The 20161-nt window shown below is 56.3% G+C and overlaps 2 protein-coding genes across 5 annotated transcripts in view; one reads left to right on the top strand and one right to left on the bottom strand.

The window, feature by feature from the left end:
* Positions 1-7457, top strand: part of DTNBP1 (dystrobrevin binding protein 1) — a 147568-nt gene extending 140111 nt beyond the window's left edge. For both annotated transcript variants that reach the window (XM_062187339.1, XM_062187340.1), the window contains 2 exons: positions 6152-6295; positions 7086-7457. In XM_062187339.1, the coding sequence (XP_062043323.1) occupies positions 6152-6295; positions 7086-7321 (380 nt within the window). In that variant the 3' untranslated portion in view covers positions 7322-7457. The remainder of the gene's footprint in view (positions 1-6151; positions 6296-7085) is intronic.
* Positions 7458-7870: 413 nt separating this feature from the next.
* The window catches only part of JARID2 (jumonji and AT-rich interaction domain containing 2), a 254562-nt gene continuing 242271 nt past the window's right edge, over positions 7871-20161 (bottom strand). For all 3 annotated transcript variants that reach the window (XM_062184688.1, XM_062184691.1, XM_062184692.1), the window contains 9 exons: positions 19956-20074; positions 19793-19863; positions 18685-18799; positions 16361-16466; positions 15616-15798; positions 15070-15200; positions 14197-14380; positions 13254-13361; positions 7871-9717 (listed from right to left, as the gene is read on the bottom strand). In XM_062184688.1, the coding sequence (XP_062040672.1) occupies positions 9535-9717; positions 13254-13361; positions 14197-14380; positions 15070-15200; positions 15616-15798; positions 16361-16466; positions 18685-18799; positions 19793-19863; positions 19956-20074 (1200 nt within the window). In that variant the 3' untranslated portion in view covers positions 7871-9534. The remainder of the gene's footprint in view (positions 9718-13253; positions 13362-14196; positions 14381-15069; positions 15201-15615; positions 15799-16360; positions 16467-18684; positions 18800-19792; positions 19864-19955; positions 20075-20161) is intronic.

Here is a 20161-nt window from a genome sequence, read left to right as displayed (position 1 = left end):
TGTGTAAGACATCTTGAAGCATCTTTTGCAGGGCAGGATGAGTGGCAACAAATTGTTTCAGTTTCTGTTTGCTATGAAAAGTCTTAATTTCACCTTCATTCACAAATGAGAGCTTTGCAGGATATAGTATTCTGGGCTGGCAGTTTTTCTCTCTTAGTACCTGGGCTATGTCTCGCCATTCCCTTCTAGCTTGTAGGGTTTCTGATGAGAAGTCTGCTGTGAGTCTAATTGGAGATCCTCTAAGAGTGATCTGACGTTTCTCTCTTGCACCTTTTAGGATCTTTTCTTTATGTTTCACTGTGGTGAGTTTGATTACAACATGTCGTGGTGAGGATCTCTTCTGGTCATGTTTATTAGGGGTTCTATAAGCTTCCTGTACTAAGATGCCTCTGTCCTTCTCCAAACCTGGGAAATTTTCTGCTAGTATCTCACTGAAAATGCCTTCTAATCCTTTCTCCCTCTCCATGCCTTCAGGAACTCCTAGAACCCGAATGTTGGGTTTTTTAATAGTATCCTGTAGATTCCCGACAATATTTTTTAGATTTCTAATTTCTTCTTCTTTTCTTTGGTTTGCCTGTTTCCTTTCCTGTTCTCTGTCTTCTAAGTCTGATATTCTCTCTTCTGCTTCGCCCATTCTGTTTTTAAGGCTCTCTAATGTGTTTGTCATTTGATCTATTGAACTCTTCATTTCATTATGATTTCTAGTCACTATCAGAGTTTCTTGTTCCACTAGTTGTTTCATTTCATTTTGATTCCTCCTTAATATTTCACTTTCACGAGAGAGATTTTCTATCTTGTCCATGAAGGATTTCTGTAGTTCAAGAATTTATTTTTGAGAACTTCTTAATGTTCTTATCAATTTTTTGAGATCTGCTTCTTGCATTTCTTCGATCTCATCATCTTCATAATCTTGAATTGGGGTGTCTTTTTCATTTGGGGGCATCATAGTTTCTTCCTTGTTCTTGTTAGCTTGGTTTTTGCATTTGTTGTTTTGCATGTTGGAGATATTTGGTTTCTTCACTGTGGTGTTTTTTCTTGTTACACTATGGCACTATATTAAGTGGACTGTCTGCTTTCAGTGGAGCCTTAGAGGCTTGAGATGAGTGTGGACTGAGAGCTGTGTTTGGTTCCTCAGGGTTGAGGGTGTGTCAAGGATGACACTTCCAGGTTAGGTGTGGTAAATCTCTCTTTCTTTTTTTGATTCAAAAGGGAAGTAATTCCGCACAGCTGAACGTAATTGGAGGTAGTTAGCAGGCAAATGATATACCCACAGGAGCCAGAGATTGGAAGCTCTTTCCCAAGGACCACACAGGGAATCTCTGCTGCCCTCAGTGTGGGCTCCAATTCTCCTGCAGTCTCCCACTGGGTTGCCAAGTTAGATGCTAATCTCCTGTTATTTCACCCCTCCCCCCAGAGTCAGGTTTTTCTGCTAGGCTCAGGGCTGGTGCAGACCTGAGGTCGCCCTGCTTATGACGTATGTCCAAAATGGCGCCTGCTCTGTCTTGCTCGCCTTTGAGAGGTGAGCGGAGAGAGAGAAACTTGTGTCCGTATCAGTCACTTTTTTTATTTTTTTTTCTCTCTCTCTTCTAGTTAGCCTGGTGAACTTTTCCCCACGGAGTTTCAAGCCTCGTTCCCTCTAGCCTCCTCTTTCCGCTTGCCCGCTGGTGTCTCGGGCTATTGTGGTTCGGCTCACCTCGCGTTCCAGCGCTGGTGCGTTGAGTCTGCCGCTGGTGTCCCGAACTTGGGCTCCCACGCTCTCCACGCAGGTCCACTGTGAATCACTAGTTCCGGAAGAGTTTCCTCTGCTGTTTCATCCCCTACTCTTCCTTGACCCTGCAGTATCTCCACTTATATTAAACTGTCTCTCCCGGACTAGTGTGCTCCCTGCCTATTCCGCCATCTTGAGTGTACTGCTCTCAAGGTTCATTTCTGAGGGGCTAGAGCTGGCCTCAGGCCCTGTCTGGAACCAGGGACTTCTGCATTTTTTGTTTAAGATTTTATTATTTATTTGAGAGCTAAAATTAGAGAGAGAGAGAGAGAGAGAGAGAGAGAGAGAGAGAGAGAGAGAAAGATCTTCCATCCTCTGTTTCACTCCCCAAACAGCCACAATGGCCAGAGCTGCGCCGATTTGAAGCCAAAAGCCAGGAGCTTTTCCTGGGTCTCCCATGTTGAGTGCAGGGGCCCAAGGACGTGGGCCATCTTCCACTGCTTTCCCAGGCCATAGCAGAGAGCTGGATCAGGAGAGGAGCAGCCGGGACTCGAACCGGTGCCCATTGGGATGCTGGCGCCACAAAGGGGATTAACCTGTGCCATAGTGCCAGCCCTGGAACTTTTCTTGAAGAGGTACCTGTTTTCTGATGGCTCCAGAGATTATTTCTTGTTTATTTAGGCAGAATTTCCATGGAATTGTCAAATTGACTGGCATAAATTGCCCATAGAGCTTCTACTGCCTTTGCTGTACTTTGTGGCCAGATTTCCTTTGGCATTGTAAACCTGAGTAATTTGTGCCGGAACCAAGAACTTAACTGCCACCACCTGCTCCCAGGACGCATGTTAGCAGGAAGCTAGAAGCAGATCCAGGGCTTAAACTCCGATACGGATGCAGATGTCCCAAGTTGTGTCTTAACTACTGCGCCAGACACTTGCTCCTGTATGTATTAAAGGTTCAGGCTTGGGGCTGGTGCTGTGGTGCAGTGGATTAAAGCCCTGGCTTGCAGCACCGGCATCCTCTGTGAGCACCAGTTCAAGTCCTGGCTACTCCACTTCCAATCCACTCCCTGCTAATGTGCCTGGGAAAGCAGAAGATGGTCCAAGTCCTTGGGCCCCTGCAGCTTAGCCTACTGCCCCATAGCATCGATCCTGTTACTGACTTTTAATTGTATTTCACTGTGATTGGAGAACAGCTACTGATTTTGGGGCTAATGTCAGACATCAAAGAGTTACATTAATAACTCCCTCCCAGAGAGTACATGCCCACAAATAGTCATGTAGAGATTTTTAAAAATCTTTACTTCCTCTTTTTTAAAAAAAAATTATTTTTGACAGGCAGAGTTATAGACAGAGAGAGCAAGGTCTTCCTTCCATTGTTTCACCCCCAAAATGGCCGCTATGGCTGGCGCTGCACCGATCCAAAGCCAGGAGCCAGGAGCTGCTTCCTGGTCTCCATGCGGGTGCAGGAGCCCAAGCACTTGGGCCATCCTCTACTGCCTTCCCGGGCCACAGCAGAGAGCTGGACTGGAAGAGGGGCAACCGGGACTAGAGCCCGGTGCCCATATGGGATGCTGGCGCCGCAGGTGGAGGATTAACCAAGTGAGCCACAGTGCCGGCCCCACTTTTACTTCCTCTTAAAATCCGTTGTTTGATACTCATTAGCTGTATCTGTTTTCTTAAATTGTTCATCCACATATGGTTTCTATTTAAAAAAAAATCTTTCACTGTTTCTGTGTCTTTGTTTCAGTAGTGCCTCCTATATACAGAACAGAGCAGGATTTCCTGTTTAAAGCGGTTGTACAGGCGCTCTCCATTAACTGCCACGTTTGGTTCACTTGCACCTGATGTGGTTAGGGAGCCGCCTGGCTTCATCACTGCCTTGTACAGTGCTGTTGACCTGAACGCTTGCTTTCTGCTTCTCTGTCCCCTTTTTCTCTCGTCTATCTTTAGAGTTACACTCCTGGCCTTTTAAAATTTTTTATTTATTTTTATTTTTTAAAGATTTATTGATTGATTTGAAAGGCTGAGTTAGAGAGGGAGGGCTTCCATTTGCTAGCTCCCTTCCCAAATGGCTGCAAAGGCCGGAGCTGGGCTGGTCCTAAGCCAGGAGCTTCTTCTGGTCTCCCCAATGGGTGCAGGGGCCCAAGCACTTGGGCCATCCTCTGCTGCTTTCCCAGAAGCATTAGCAGCAAACTGGATCAGAAGTGGAGCAGCCAGGACATGAATGTCGCCCAGATGGGATGCCAGCAGTTTTACCTGCTACAACCGCACTGGCCCCATTCTTGGCCTTTTAGAGAGGTGCTCCATTCACAAGTGAAGTGGAAGCAGAAACCAGAAAAGCGTTCTGAAAGGCCGCTGTACCCATAGAAGGAATTGTGCAGGCCGTCTGCCCAGCGCCCCTTGGGACAGGGCCGGCAGGAGGAACAAGACTGACCACTGAGCCTTCATTCTGCCACCACCCACCCAGCCTCGGAAGTCAAGGACAACGCACCAGTGTCCCATGTGGGTGTCAGGACCACGCTGTGATGCTGACACACCCAAAGTCAACACCGGGGCCAGTTCTGAACAGCCAGCTCCCGACACTGCTGCACTGGGTGTTGCCACATAGCATGGGAGATCTGCTCCCACCTAAAATACAGAAGTCATATTCTTCCAGCTCTTTAGTGCTGGACTTTCCATGATTTTGTGTCCAAGACACACTTTTTTTTTTTTTTAATTAATTTATTTGAAAGGCAGAGCTACAGAGAAGCAGAGACAGAGAGAGGTCTTGCTTCCGATGGTTCACTCCCCCATTGTCCACCACGGCCGGAGCTGCGCCAATCCGAAGCCAGGAGCCAGGAGTTTTTTCCGGGTCTCCCACGTGGGTGCAGGGGCCCAAGGACTTCAGCCATCTTCCACTGCTTTCCCAGGCCACAGCAGAGAGCTGGATCGGAAGAGGAGCAGCCAGGACTACAACCGGCACCCATATGGGATACCAGCACTGCAGGAGGCAGCTTTACCCACTGCGCCACAGTACCGGCCCCCAAGATAGACTCTTGCCCCCTCCCAAATCAAACAAGGCTGCTTTGCTCCGTGCAGAGCCCTCCCCCGCTGCCATGATGGCTGTGCAGTTTCATTCAGCACAGAAACCTCTGGCTTGCACTCACATCTCCTTTCTGCCTGCAGTGAGCGCAGGCTCCGGAGAGGGTGTTCTTGGTCTGAAGTGCGTATCCTACACTTGATCTTCACTGGGACCTAATTATCTCACAGATGACAGTTATGTCACCTTTTGGAACTTACTGTTCTCCTGCCTTCTGGCTTTTCCCGTTCAGAATTGCCTGTCAGCCTCATTATTTCTTGCTCTTTTGTAATCTGCTCTTTCTCTGTGGCTGTCTTTTAGAGAACCTTTGATGTTCAGTGCAGTTGGTGTAGTGAGGCTTGCTGTTAGCATGCTTGGAACAGTTCTTCCACCCTCTTTCGGAACTGTGAACACGTCTTCAACTTCGCTTCCGGGTATATGGGGAGGGGGTATTCCTTGTCTTCTAGTTCATTAATTTTCTGTGGAGTTCTGGTTATTTACCATGTGCCTGGAGCCCTGAATGTCAGTGATTACACTTTTCCTGTCTAGAAGCTACTTGACTCTTTCTCAAACACCGCTCTGACTTCACTGTGACAGCCCTTCATTGCGTCACAGTGTGGCAGTGGGCACCTGGCACTCGTGGGAAGGGGAGCCAACGTCCCCTCTCGCACGCGTCTGTTTCTGGGTGTGCTGTGAATGCTGCGTGCATCAGAATTGCCTTCATCTCTGCTCCTGGGTTAGCATTTGTGTCTGCCAGGCCCTGTCAAGCCTGGGAGGACCTCACTGGCTTGTACCTGTGTGCACTCCAGACTGTGAGGTGCCTGGGCCCAGACAGCCTGGGCGTCCAGGAGGGCTGCACCTTCGCCGGTCTGCAGGCAGCTCTCCTGTAGACAGACGACTCTGAACTGCTGGGCCTGAGATGTCCCCGCGGCAGGGCAGACTTGCTAGAGCGTGGCATCGTTTCTGCCCAGAATGCCTGGGGAAGCTCCAACAGCACAGTCGTGTCTGGTAACGGTGGCCCCGGGGGCAGCTCCCTGTGCTGCCCAAGAACTGCTGACCCCTGGGAATGCATCTGCCTCCAGTGCCTGCAAACCCAGGGCTGGGAACGGAGTGACCGCTGCACAGCGTAGGCAGAACTGTAACCAAGGGTGACTGGGCAGCTGTCAAGTTCCAGATTGAAGTGTGCCACTGGAACCCCATCTTCTAAGGCAGGGATGGGTGGTAGGCAGGACTCGTTAATTAGCAGGCTATAGATTGATCAAGCGTTGATAATGCTGAGTGGCCCGCAGTGATGTCATACATAGCCCTGTGGCCCTTGGCCACCCATCCTGCGGTCACAGTGAGGACAGAGGCGTGACTGATGTGCGTGCCCTGTGTTCCCAGAGCCCATGGGCAGCATGTCGTCCATGGAGGTGAACGTGGACATGCTGGAGCAGATGGACCTGATGGACATCTCCGACCAGGAGGCCCTGGATGTCTTCTTGAACTCAGGTGGAGAGGAGGGCGCTGCGCAGTCCCCTGTCACAGGTAAGGCTGACACACGGACTCTGCAGAGGGAGGACCCAGTGTGGCCCTCTCCCAGCTCAGCCAGCACCTCCTGGCACCCGAGTGTGCACACCTGTCTTCTGCTGGCCTGGTTCCTGTAGGCAGGAGTGAAGCGCAGGCAGCTCTGTGCAGCTCACACACTCGGTGGCCGCCCTGCTAGCACCTGTGTGTTCCCCCGTCAAGCACAGCGCTCGGCCTGCATCTTACAAACCCGTGCTGGCGGCTCAGGCACAGTTCCACCGTGCGCCTGCCTCCCTGAGCTTGATTCCTGTTTGTTCCGAAACTGACAGGCCCAGGGACCTCGACCTGGGCTCAGTGCCGTGCCACTCTCCAGCCACTTCTGGCTGCGTCTTTGTTTTCACCTTTTTCCCCAGAGGAAAAGGGAAAGACCCCCCCCACGCCACCACCACCACCAGGAACACCTCTAGAACGTTCCATTGCCATGGTTTTCACACTTCAGTGCAGGGTCTCGTCGCAAGAAGGGATGGGCCCTGGGCTTGAGGTCATGGCACTGGAGAGGGGGCCGGGCCCACCCCTGGTGCAGCTGCAGATAACACCAAGTCCCAGGAGTTTCTGGGAGAACGGAGGCCAGCGGCTGTGACGTGTGTGATGTGCCTGCTGTGGGCCTGAAGGGCGCCCCACACTGGTGGTCCCAGGGATCCTGTCGCCCCGAAGGGCAGAAGGGGCAGCTCCGCTCTGCAGACCCCTCACTCTAGCCGACTTGAGCGGGCTGCTGTCCAAGGCAACTTGAAGTTTCTGCTCTTCCTTGCAGGGCCTGAACCCCAACCCTGCGGCATCACCCTTGAGGTCCCATGCCCCTCGCCGTTCCTCGCTGAGCCGCCTTCCTCACCCTGCACCCGGACCAGCCTGGCCGCCCAGGAGGCCAGCGAGTCCCCCCTCGTGCAGTCTGACGAGGAGGAGGTGCAGGTGGACACGGCCTTGGCCACGCTGCAGCCCGACTGTGAGGCCACTGCAGAGGCCAGTGATGACAGCGACTCTGCGCGCTGAGCACCCGAGAAGGACCCCTGAGCTGGGAGCGCAAGTCCGCCTGTCGAGTCCGGTTGGTGTGGGGTTCTGGATTTTTACACAGTTGCCAATGATGTGTGAGAAACTGACAGGAGAGAATAAAGTTGAGCTGAAACCACAGGCGTGCAGCCAGTCTGTGCAGAGGCCTGTGGGCACGCACGTGCTGAAGCCACCACAGAGCCCTTGCGCCACCCAGGGCGGCGCGTGAGGGCAGGGCCTGGGCGGGAGAGGTGGGCTCCGCACTGCTGCTTCTGAGGGATTCTAGTTCCCCTCAACAGAGCCGGCTGCAGGCAGGCTCCGTTCTGACCCAGCCTGGCTTTCGTCCCCAAGCCAAGGGCTGCAGCCGCTGTCCTCCGACAGCCTGGGGAGAGGCAGGCTCCGGCTGGGGGCCGCGCGAGCCGCCTGCTTTGGCCTTCAGCTGCCTGTGGCACGGCCCTCGGCTCCGCTCCCTGACCAAAGGGGGCCTCTCCACCCTCTCCCAGGGATGAGAAAAGAGAGCTGCAGTCATCCCGCTTCCACCAGACAGACAAATAGCCAAAAAAATGTTGTTTTATTATTAAACCTTGTAGTACAAACCTGAAAAGTAAACAAAAACTGGCAATAAACCACATGAAGTCTCCCTCCCCAGGGAGGGTGCAGAGCAGCGCTAATAAATTAAACGTCAACCTGTGAGCCGGAGGCAGGAGTCACTGTCGAGGAGGGGAGGACACAGCAAGGCAGAACACTGGACACGCACGCTGGCGACGCTTGACTCTTAGGTCAGCTAGGATTCCCACAGTTCAGTCTCCACAACAGCCGGCACGGTGAAGGCGGCAGTCCCCACGGGCAAGCTCAGTGCAGTGTGGGCAGCTATGGGGTCGGTGACTCCAAGTAGGAAACAAAGAACCGCTTGTGAAAACAGCTTCCCTTTTTTATTCCACACATACTGTACACACAACCGGAGACGGGCAACAGCTACGCCATTATTGTGTTGTTGTTCAGTGATGTAAGCAGCACTTATAAACGTTACAAGAAAAACCCTGTAAGCATCCAATCCAACCGATGAAGAAACTGAAATGTAAGGCTTTTCTTCATCTCGTCTTCTCCCCCCCCGCCCCGCCCCCACTGAGAAAAAGGCTCAAGTATTTAAAACAATTTACAGGCATATGTACAAAAGGGATGGGATTCTTTTTTTCTATTTTCTTTTCCTTTTTGTTACAACATGAAGAGAAAAATAGACAAGATGAGCACAAATGCATTTTCACATTCAAAAAGAACTGCAGCCCTCCTAGTGGCTCTAAGTGATACAAAGGAACACGGCCGGAGAGAGGACGCCGAGCGGGGCAGGTGCGGCGGGAGGCGGGCGATGCGGATGGAATGTCAGAGTGCACGCGACGGCGGGGCGCACGCGGGGCTTCACCTTGTGTTCCTGGTGTTTCCGGAGGGACGCTATCGAAGGGTTTCTGATAAAGGAGCCAACAGCACCAAAAATAACAGAATGGATTTCCTAATGGAATCAGGCACAGGTCTCCCTCACGTGACCCCTCCCAGGCAGGCGGTCTTCTTCCTCAGACAGATGCATAGTGGTGTGCTGGTGAGAGAACCGAGTCACTCCCGTCTCCTCGTCTTGCCCGTGGTCAGGAAACAGCGTCCGCCTCCAGCTGCCACCACTGCCCGAGCAGACGCGGCGCGGCTTCTCCGGCCTCAGACACAAGCTCATGTCGCACGTGACAGAAGAACAGACGGCCAGACGAAGCCGTTTCTCAAGTTTTCTGTGTGTGTGTGTGTGTGTGTTTCCTATCCCTTTTCCAATCTAGAAAAATCTGCTCACATGACTGATGGTTTTAAAATTTGTTCTCCAAACTTCACCCTCTTCAAAAATGGGTTAAAAAGCCTTTTTCCCCCAACAGTTACAAAAAAAAATCAAAACAAAAAGGCTTTCTGTCAGCCACAGGGGCAATACAAATTAATACAGCCCCAAGGGTTTAAAACAGGGAGTATACGGCAGCTGCAAAATCGGACTGCAGTGTCTAGGTATTCTAAGTACAAAACAATGGTTCAACGGTTTAATGCTAGAACAAAATCAGTTCTCTAAAACCAGAAGAAAGTCTTCTTCAGAGCTAGTGCAAAGACAGCTTGTATCCTACAGCAAGTACTCCAAACTAGAATAGAATAATTACAAAAAATATATAGAAATCGACGCGGTGTCTGCATCTTCACGATGCGCCCGAAGCACTTTTGGATGAGCCGCAGGACGCCAGGCGGGAGGGCGGCACGTCCACGGTGGCTCTCTTGCGGGGGCCTCTTTTTGGTGTGGGTTTGCTGAGACAGTTCTCGATGCCGCCGTTCTTCCCAGACACTTTGCCGCAGATCTGGTTGACCAGACTGATGATCTGTTCCTGTTGGGGCGGAGCAGATGACAAATGAGCCCTCTGAGGAGCGAACGGACCCCAGGACCTGCAGGAAGCCGAGCAGGGCCTGGCTGGAACCGCCCGGGAAGCGTGTGCAAACAGAGGCTGCGACGGGCTTCAGCATCCCCTGCGAACAAGGCCCTCAACCCGGAGCGGCACGCTCCACGCCCACCGGCCAAGACGAGGGCGGGCCCCGGCAGCCACGAGGCCAGATTAAAATGCTGAGCACCCTAACGTCGCCCAGGAAGTCCATCACTCCTTGCCAAGAACTGTGTTCTGTCTGAGCTTCTGCGCTGAAGTGGAGCACTCCAACTCCTGTCCTGGACAGCCAGATCGTGTCCAAGACAAACATGGCTAGCGAAGGGCTGTGTGGCCGCAGGAAGGGACAGGGAAGTGGCCCTCACTCAGAATACCTCCCTGAGGCCACACAGCCCGTGGAGCCACCGTGGAGCCACCTGGGCCTCAAAGATGCTGGGGACCACCATGGGTCCTCCCTGCCCCGACGTAGCTAGCACGCTACTTAAGGGCAGGGCTGAGCTGTGAGCTCAGCCCACTGCTTCCTGCTGCAGCCTGAAGTCCCGGTAAAAGGCAAACTTGCAGGCGGTGGCTTCTGCCACACTGCTCTGGGCGTGGGCAAACACTGAAGCTGGTGGATCCACTTTGGCTATCCCCCCACCAGAAGCCACTCCACCTGGTTGGCCTTGGCTGGAGGACATTTCTGCTGCTCCCTCCCCCAGGGAAGGGAGACAGCACACAGAAGCGGCTTGCCTGTAGCTCACCTACGAGGGCCGCTGACTGGTGGCTGCGTTACCTTTACTTTTATAACTTTTACCACCACTCATCCCGCACTGTTCCGCCCTCGGCCCATCTCTGGGCCAAGGAGGCTAAGAACCATGCAGTCTTGGGCAGCTCCACCCAGATGCCGGATGCCAGGCCCTGAAGGAAGTGGAGGTGAGAACAGTGACAGCCTGGAAGGTGGCCTCAGGCGGTAGTCTGGCCTGGCGTCCCACACTGGAGCTCCTGCTGACAGCCTGAGAGGCAGCAGCGATGGCTCAGGTACTGTTCCTGCCACTCACGTGGGAGCCTGAATTGGGTTCACAGTCAGGATTCAGCCTGACTCCAGCCTGGCTGTCACAGGAGCTGGGGAGTGAACCGGTGTGTGGGAGTTCTCTTTCTCTCTGCTTCTCACATTTCTCTCTCTAGTGCCTTGGGGAGCGGCAGGGCCACATTCTTAGAAAAGCACTGTCACCTTTGTTTCCTGCAGCCTGCCCCAGACCTGCCCCCTCATAACACACTTGGCCGAAGGATGTTCCAAAGCCTCCCTGGCATGCCCTGAGGGCATTCCTGGAGGGGCTGGGAGGACAGATGTTCAGAGGGCCTAGAGCCTGAAAAACGTCCCCAGGAGCCATGCCACGTGTTCAGTGGCTTCTATGGTGGACAGGGGATCCTATTTCCTGGGTGCCACCCCAGTGGCGTGGCTCAAGTGTACACGGGCTGAGAACCTCCTGTAGGGTCCCAGGTCAGTGGGCGGGTGACTTGCTACTGGGCACACAGCTCGTGCTGGTCCCTCTAACCAGCAGCTCCCCAAGGAGCGCAAATGCACAAGTGCAAGGCTCTGCGCTCCTCAAGGCCGGAGGCAGACTCGCCACCCCGACACGCACAGCACTGTAGGACTCGGGTCACAGAAACCCAGCCGGCTGCAGTGGCTGCTGCCACCAGCCATGACCGGAGTTCCGCAGGATCCTCACTGTCAGCTTGTGCAGGGTGTTGGTGAGAGAACTCGCCAGCCTGCCTGATACCTGGCTCTGACATCAAGGAGCAGGGGCTGTGGGCAGGCTAAGGGGTCCCTGCCGTCATCCCACGTGCTCCTAAAAGCAAAACCCTCTGCCATCTCTCAGCCCCCAATCATGATCCAGCCAATGGCTTCAAAGAGCGCGTGGACAATGTGTTCACACCAAAATGAGCTACCTCTCCATTCCCTCACCACAAACTTGGGGCTCTGCCCCTGTGCAGTCTGCCCCAGCCGTGGCCATGCGAGTCCTGGCTGCCCCTCCTGGAAGGGAGGCGCAGGGCTCCGGCAGGCCTGGCTTCCTTTGAAGGAGCCCACAGCCACCCCGACCACTAGGCCAAGCCAGCACTGCAGGAAAGGGGCCGGGCAGGTGGCTGTGGCCGCCGAGAGGGGGCGAGGACCACTGCAGGGGAGGAAGCTGCCGGTCTGTCACGGACCAAGGCTCTGCACTGGCTGTGGCCCCTTAGAGGACACCAGTGTGTCCAGCGGATGCAAGGCCTCGCAAGGGGGTGGCCCTGGGGGCCTGCAGCCTTATACGGGGCAGCACGGTGCTTGTGCCTGAGGGGCTCCAGGGAAGGTGAAAGACGCGGGACACTGCTGGGAAAGGGGTATCCGCTACAGACCCCTTCCCCAGGGGCCTCAGGTTCCCACCCTGACGTCACAGCTACGCACACACTTTGCCCTGCCGTACCTGCAGTGGAGCTGCGGAACCCAGCACGGGCGCAACAAGCCAAGCTGCAGCTGGGGGAGGGTGCGGCTTCTCTCAGCCTGGCTTCAGGGTACTGCCCTGACATCTCCCCTGCGGGGCTGGCCTGCGGGCGTGGCAGGGCAGAAGGCCAGGCAGCCCCTGCCAAGCGTCCCTATGCCGGGAGCCGCAGTGTGGGCCTCTGCCTGGGGGAGGAGCTCAACAGCCCAGTGCAACAGGCTTCAGTCTCCTGCGGGACCTCGCCAGACACCGTGGACACCAGAATGGGACACCAAATCCCTTGTGAACGAGGCACAGGTGAAACTTGTGGCTGGGGCGCTGAGGGAGCAGCTGAAGGTTAGGTCCACAGGAGAAGAGGGCCCAGCCCAGCGAGGCACGGGCAGGGCTCCGAGGAGCACTGGGCCCCAGGACAGTGCTGTCAGCCACCGCCACCTCTGGCGGTCACAGCCTGGAGGTGCTGCTGGCTTCCAATGATGTCACCAGACATCCCCCAAAGGCGGGTCCAGTTCAGAGGTCAGTTGTGTGGTGCTGGGGCAGCAAAAGGGGTCACAAGGAGGACCTAGGTGATCCTGTTTTGAGACACACACAGACAAGGTGGCTACTGGCACCTAACAAGGAGCCTGAATGAGTTCAGGGCCCAAGAGGAAGAAGACTGGTGCAAGGAGAGGGCCCCATTTTGGGAAATGGGGTGACGCTGAGCCATGGCGATGGCACATCCAGCCCCAGCCAGGCCTAGGACAGAACCACACTGTTGCCATGGGCTCTGGCCGGCTCCTTGGAACTGCTTGCCACCAGCATGCAAGGACAAATCTGCACAGGGAGAAGCAGCCTGTGCCTGCCCAAGGAGAACACTCTGGAACAAACAGTCGCAATCCTTGGTTCCCCAGAGCAGGCTGGGCCAGAGCCCATCAGTTACAACATCAGTCTCTGGACAAAGCTATCTGCCAGGAGGCAACTCCTGCTGTGTGGGCAAGGAGAGGCACGCGACCCTCCCCTGCCCGCGCACGCCCGGGCCCAGCTGCCACCGACCTCGTCGTAGCGGTACATGAGCTTCAGCCCCCGGCAGGACTTCTGCTTCTCCACGTGGCGCAGCGCGCACTCCAGGCAGAACACGACGTTCTCGTTCTCCTGGACAACCTGCACAGCACAGCCAGCGTCACATGGGCACCACCCCTGCGGCTGGGGAGAGCTTGGGACTTCTGTGACCCCAGAGCACGGGACGTGGGGAGAGACCAGCACCCCGGAAGTGGCTCCCCCACCAGGGAAGTGAGGAACTGATCCCTCTTCTCAGTGTCACACACAACAGGGGACTCGTCGGGGAGTGGCTGTCTGGGCCTCTGCACAGGGCCGTAGGGGAGGTGATGGAGATGCAGGGGGAGGCAGGCAGGCCGGATCTCCACCCTGGCCCGGCACTGATAGAAGGGGCACAAAGTCCTGCCACACGGTTCCAGTCACTGTGGCTTCTGGGAGTAACAGCGGGACAGGGCCAAGGGCTGACGGACAGCTTACCCTCCACGCCAGGGAGCCACTGTGAGCCCTGGCTGGGCGTGCCCCAAGGCCCAGAGCTGTATCAGGGCGGCTGCGCACTGAGGGCCAGGGGCTACGCCAGTGCCATCTGTCTGACGCTGGCCTGGGGGTTGGCAGGGGCCACAAGGAGGCGGATGGGACTTGAGCAGCAAGAGAGCTGACAGGAACCAGTCCGTCAAGGCAAACGGAGCCCAAGACAGGCGGATGCAAGGGCACAAGGCGCACATCGGAGCAGAGGGTGCTGACACCGTGAGCAGGGTGCAGTTTCACCTGAACAGAATCCCACGTGCTCAGGGGCTGTGAGAGGGTCACATGACCAAAGGACCGTAGGGGCCACTCTAGCCCGCCCTGCACGACCTCCTGAGAAGGAAATGGGGAGCACGGAGTGTGGGGCCCGGAGATGGATGAATAATGGGAAGGGCCCCGGCACCCGGGGAGGGCTCACCATGGACAGGTAGCACAGGTGCTGGCAGATCTGACAGCGCCGCTCGGACGTCTCCAGCTGCAGCCACTTCCGAGGCTTCTTCTTGCCGTCCGCCACCGCGCTGCTGCCGTCATGGCTGCCGTAGCGTGCGGAGGAGTGGAGGCCCGCCTCGAACAGCTGCCTGCGCTGCCGCAGCTCCGTGTCCCTGCGGGCCACACCGAGGCCTGCACTCCACCAGCTCTGCAGGGGGCCGGCCTGCCCCACACAGTGCACACGCGCGGGTGGGAGCCCAGCTGCAGCTCACATCCCTTAGTCACTCACAAGGTCAGAACTGTCCAGGCTGCTGGAGCCACCAAGGTGCTTTGCGGGCAGAAGCACGCCTGGCTGTGGCTAGGGCCCCTCTACCACTCCGAGCCCGGGACAGATTTAACAAACCTGTGCTGGTGTCACCATCAAAGCTGCACCAACACAGGCAGAATCCCAAGTGTGGCCTGCTGACCACACCCCTGGGAAGGGGCAGAAACCCGAGGACCGGGCTGTGCAGAAGCCACACTGCCTGGTGCTCACCCCCACGAGCGGGATGGCGTGGATGCACACTCAGGCACTGTGGGTCAGTCGCCACACCATCCCCCATTGCTGGGCTGCAGAGGCCAGTGCTGGTGCCACAGCTCTCCCTTTCTACCTGGCCACGGCCCTCTCGGGCGAGGCATGGCTGCGTCAGCAGGGCCCGCCTCCCGCTCACTCCCCGGCAACAGCACACCAGGAAACCTAGACTTGACACAGCATGAAGCGAGGGAGACAATGAATCCACGGCCCCAGAGAGCGGCTGCTCCTTAGGACAGCGGCTGCTGCAGGGGCCGGGCGGGCCGCACTCCCTGGCCCAGAGCCTCTTACCTGAGCTCATCCAGGAGGGCAGAGATGGTGCTGAGAGTGGGGCCGTTTTCCTTCTTGGCTTCTGCTTGCGCAATCTGGTAGAGCAACTTCTCCATGGAGAAGGGCTTGGCTATGTGGCGACGTTTCATTTCCTAAAAGAGGAATCACAGCACATCAGGTCAGCACGCTGCTGTCCAGGCAGTTGCTGGTAGAGGGAGCAGGCGGACTACCTGGATTTCCAAACCGGAAGCAGCGGGAATGAAGAGCTATGGGCAGCGAGTGATTTTGTGCAAGGGGAGAAAGGCGTCAACACTGGGTCGCGGCGCCTCCGTGTGAGGCGGCGGCTGCAGCGTGAAAAAAAGCAGGGGTTTTCTGCCGCTCACTCTGTTCACCCTGGAGCAGCTCGGGGAGGGCACCAGGCAGTGCCGACCGACCCCTGCAAACCTGCCCAGAAAAGCCTCCCCGCCGACGCTTCGGGATTCCAGACAGACGCCAAGATGGAACCGTGTGCAGACAGATGCGCACGCGCAGGGACGCGCTACGGGGGCGGCAGCTGGGCCTGCTCACCTTGGCAGTCTCGAAGCCCATACTCGTCCACTGGGTGGTGGCGAAGTGCACGGTTTCGGACACGCTGTAGCCACAGCACACTTTGGACACAAAGGAGCCCGGGAAGCAGACGACAAACTGGCCACTCTGCTGCACCGTCCTGTGCACCTTGATGCCCTCTCTGCACAGCACCTCTGGCGAGATCTGAGGAACAGGGCCAGGCTGAGTCCCCGCCCTCCTCCCCGGCCTCCTGCTCCTTCAGGAACTAGCAGGAAATCATTCCTAATGCAGCAATAGTTCTAAATCAACACTGGCCCCAAAGTGACGGGCTGAGCCGGCTTCCTGGCCCCACCCAGCACTGCCAGGAACCAGGCATAGGGCCGATTTCATGGGCAGAAGGCTGCTGGAGGGGCCGCTGTCATCCTCCAGGTGCCAGACAGCCCAGGATCTCTGAGTCACAAGATCAAGGCAGAGACAGTATCAGCACAGGCCAGAGAGACCCAGAACTACTGGTTCCTGCTGGTGGCCCAACAAGTAAAGCACAGGCAGACACAGAGCCACTGCCCCAACTTAGGCCCCTCGCCAGGGGCCACACAAACCTGCAGGCAGCCAGGCACGCTCCCTACGTCCACCACCCAGGGTCCCGTGGGATGCGATGGGAGCCCGTGAAAGGCTGGTCAGCAAGGAGGGCGACTCTGCGGCATGGCTCTGAGCACCCAAGGACAAGGCCCTGGGAAGCCGTGGGCAGGGGGCAGGGGGGACGTACCATGACGTTGCTCTCCAGCATCTGCAGCCCGGGGGTGCCGTTGGCCTGCAGCAGGGTGTGGACCACACCCTCCAGCTTGTTCTCCTCCTCAGCAGGAATGCAATACCTGTGGGGTAGCACACACGGGCAAAGTCCAGGCTTGCTAAGGACCCTGTGCACAGGAGGGCTCACCCCCACCTCCCTGGGGGAGGCAGCACCCAGATCTGCAAAGTGGACCGGGCCCAGCACAGGAGGGGTCCCACACGGCAGGGACAGGGCTGGCCGGGCACCAGGAGCCGTCACTGCCCACCATGGCCACGGTCGTCCTGGCCCATAGGGCCAAACCAAAACCGCAGCCATGCCCACAACATCATCTTTTGTGTACATCTGACTCACACAGTGAGCCAAAGCCTTTCTACCAAAACCAGATGCCAGAGAAGCCCTCTGAACGAGAACCAGACACAGGGCCATCTCTGCTAGCCTCTGGGGCACACGGCACCACAGCGTCCCTGCCTGCCTGAGCTCCGCGCCGCCTACCGCTGCCATAAGGAAGCTCAGGATGGAGCTGATGCGATTCCCCAGCTTCCTGCCAGGGTGCGCCTGCGTGGGCGGTGAGCCAGGAGAGCACGAGAGCCATGTTAGGCCCAGGAGGGGGAGGAGCTGAGGACGTGCACAGCCGGCCCACCTCCAGCTGCTGGGGCACAGGGGCGTGGAGGGGGCCAGGCCCCAGGAATCCTGGCATCCACGGTGTAGGAACCTAGCCTGCCTAGCAGCACCCTGGCCGCAGGGCCCGTGTAGGCACTATGAGCAACCAAGAAGTGGTGGAAGCAGCAGCCCAGGGACAACGCACAGGCCCTTCTGGGTGCAGTGCCAGCGCCAGTGGGAAGTACGAGGAGGAGCAGGGCCCCAGCTGCAGGAACTAGCAGGATCTGCTTGATCCACAGAGGAATCCGAAGCAACCCCCATGCGCTCTTGGGATTGGGGGAGGTCTCACTGGTGTCCCCAGGAGCCCACCTGGCCATACTGACAACCCACGGAGTCCCTGCACCCAGGCACTGAGCATGAACAAGTCTCCCATCCCTCCAGGGTGGAGCTAGGCTAGGGGCAACCAGACCTGACTCCAGGGTCAGCACAGGCAGTCTGAGCCACAGGATGTGAGTGGACAATGGTCTGGCAGGATTTCGGGCTGCCCAAGCCACTGGCGCCACTGACCAACAGTGAAAACCAAACACAACGCAGGCAGTGGTCCTGGGGAATGTCACAGGTCACCCCGCCACCTGCCCTCATGCCCTGCATCTCCACAGTGCAGGCCGGGCAGCAGCCCCTCCCTGGGTGTCTGAAACTCCTTGGCTGTCAGATCCCGGCTTCAGTCACTAAGTGAAGGCAGCAGCTACACCATGTTATCGCGATGCCAGCACTGAGTCACGGCTTGTGATTTAAATGCAGTTGCTAACAGAAAGAAAACCTGCACAGCGTCAGCTTCTCGGCCCATTCTCCCTCGGTGAGGGCCCACGGCATCGCGCCTGTCGCTGCCTCTGGCCCAGTGCGTAAGCAGTAAGCAGCAGCCCACGTGGACCACGTCACAGCTGCTTTTCAGAGGTGGAGCGGAGACGGAGGGGCCCTGCCCAGGTCCCAGGCCACATCATACCCCATCCCCCCGGGAATGGCTCTGGCGGCAGGCAGGGTTATTCCTGCGCCTCTGTGGTGCAGCTGTCCACCAGCAGTGCTCCCAAATCCAAACAAGCAGCCACCGTCACTGGCCCTGGAGGGAACCCATTCCATGTTTATTTTAATAAAGGCTGATCCTGCGCCAGGACAACAGTGAGGGATTCTCCGACGCCAGAGTATCTGCTGGGCTGCTCCCACTCTGCACCTGCCACCGCCAGAGGGGCCCCCACACGCTGTGCACACAGTGGAAGAGCTTGTGCAAGGACACGCGTATGCCGCCACAGCTCCTAAAAACTCTACTGTGGCCCCAGCTGGAGAGGCGTCGAGAAATCAGAAAGGTTTCTAAGAAAGCTGAGAATTGTGGCCACAGCAACTGCTCCACTTTAAACTCTTAGAATTCTAAATCAACAACAAAATGAATGTTTCAAACTCAAAACCACCGATGAGGTATTAGCAGGCAATGCCAAGAGGAAGCTAACTGGGCAGTAAGCACAGAGCAGCTCATTCCAGACAATACCCTGCTCCGCCTGCAACACTCCCACAGCAAATGGTGTCCACAGCCCAAACACCTCCAGCTACCCGATGGACCCCAGCAGGCCACAGGGAACGGCTGACTCACATTTCCACAGCCCCTCCCCAAGAACCTGGACTCTGTGGAGAGGGCCGGGCCTACTCACCAAATGCAGTCAGCACCAGTGTGTAAGTAGTCAATATATGGAAGGTGATTTTGGTCTCGAGACCAGCATGAGGTAGAAAAAACCATGCCAATGTTGAGCCAGGGAATAGTCACTCCTAAAGAGGGAAAAGGCAGCTTATAGCATGGCAACAGTGTCTCAATAGAGCAGTAGTTACAAATCACTTTGGGTGCAACCCCTTTAACCAGCGGCCCGCAACTCTGGCATTGCGCAACAGTTGGCCCAAGTGCTTGGGCTCCTGCACACACATGGAAGACCCATACGGAGTTCCAGGTCCCAGGCTTTGCCCTGGTCTAGCCCTAGCTGCTCTGGGAATGAACCACTGGATGGAGGATCTGTCTCTCCCTCTCTCTGTATGTAACTCTGCCCTTCAAATAAATAAATAAATACATTTTTTTAAAAAAACACTCTATTGTCTTAAATAAGGAGAGAAAGAAATGGGATTTAAAAGCAGATAAAATTCCATGAGAAGACAGTATCTCCTCTTATCTAGTGGATATACAGAAGCGCAATCAACAATGAGGCCACTGTCAAAACAGCAGGAGACATCCGAGTTCTGCAGGCTGAGAACAGAGGCGCCAACCACCTATGCAAAGGGTGGGGTGGGAGTTGGCGTGGTGGCATCCTATCCCTTGACACTGGCATCCCATATAAGCAGCAGCCTGGCCCAGCTCTGGCTGCTGTAGCTACCTGGGGAGTGAACCAGTGGATGGAAGCTTGCTCTGTCTCTCCCTCTCTGAAACTCTTTTACATAAATCTTAAAAAAAAAAAAAAAAAAAAAAAGTAGAGTGGGATACAGCTTGGGAACGGGTCCTCAGGATGGGTCCTCTGCGAGTCCTGGCCTTCAGGTCCACAAACGTCACAGCTCCTGGCTTTCTGGGAAGTGTGTGACGCACACCTCACCCCTGGCCTCTGACGACCAAGAATCACGGCCCCAGCCTGCGGGAGCCCGAGCAGCTTTGAAAGCGAACGCTGTGCACGTCACTGTTCCATTGTGACCTCACTGTCAAACCACCATCTCCAGTCTGGGGATTCAGTGCCAGCTGCGGGCCCTGGCTCTCGGTGGGAAGGCAGCTGTGGTCCCACTTACCAGGCACAGCACCGAGGTGACGCAGGATGGACCCTGTGTTATTGGGGAGGACCGTGAGGTTCCATCCGTGCCTGCGGAGGGAAAGACAAGGGAGGTCACAGGCCAGCAGGGGAAGGCTGCCACCCAGTCCCCAGAACGTAGACAAGAGGGCCCACAGAGGTACCTTGAAAAGGGTTCAGATTTGCCCACCGGGAACCCGCTGCCGTGAGTGTTGGTGTCCACCTTGCCGCAGTGCACGGCCACGTGGCAGTCTTTCTCTTCCACCAGCCTCCAGTACTCTTGCTGTGGGAAGAGGAAATGACCTGTCAGCCCCAGCCACACTGGCTCACAGCTGCTCCTGGGCGACCCAGACTGAACGCTAAATCAGAC

This window comes from Lepus europaeus, chromosome 3, assembly GCF_033115175.1.
Source record: "Lepus europaeus isolate LE1 chromosome 3, mLepTim1.pri, whole genome shotgun sequence".
Taxonomy (NCBI): Eukaryota; Metazoa; Chordata; class Mammalia; order Lagomorpha; family Leporidae; genus Lepus; species Lepus europaeus.
Note: the sequence above shows the minus strand (reverse complement) of the source record. Positions and strands in the feature narration are given on the sequence as shown.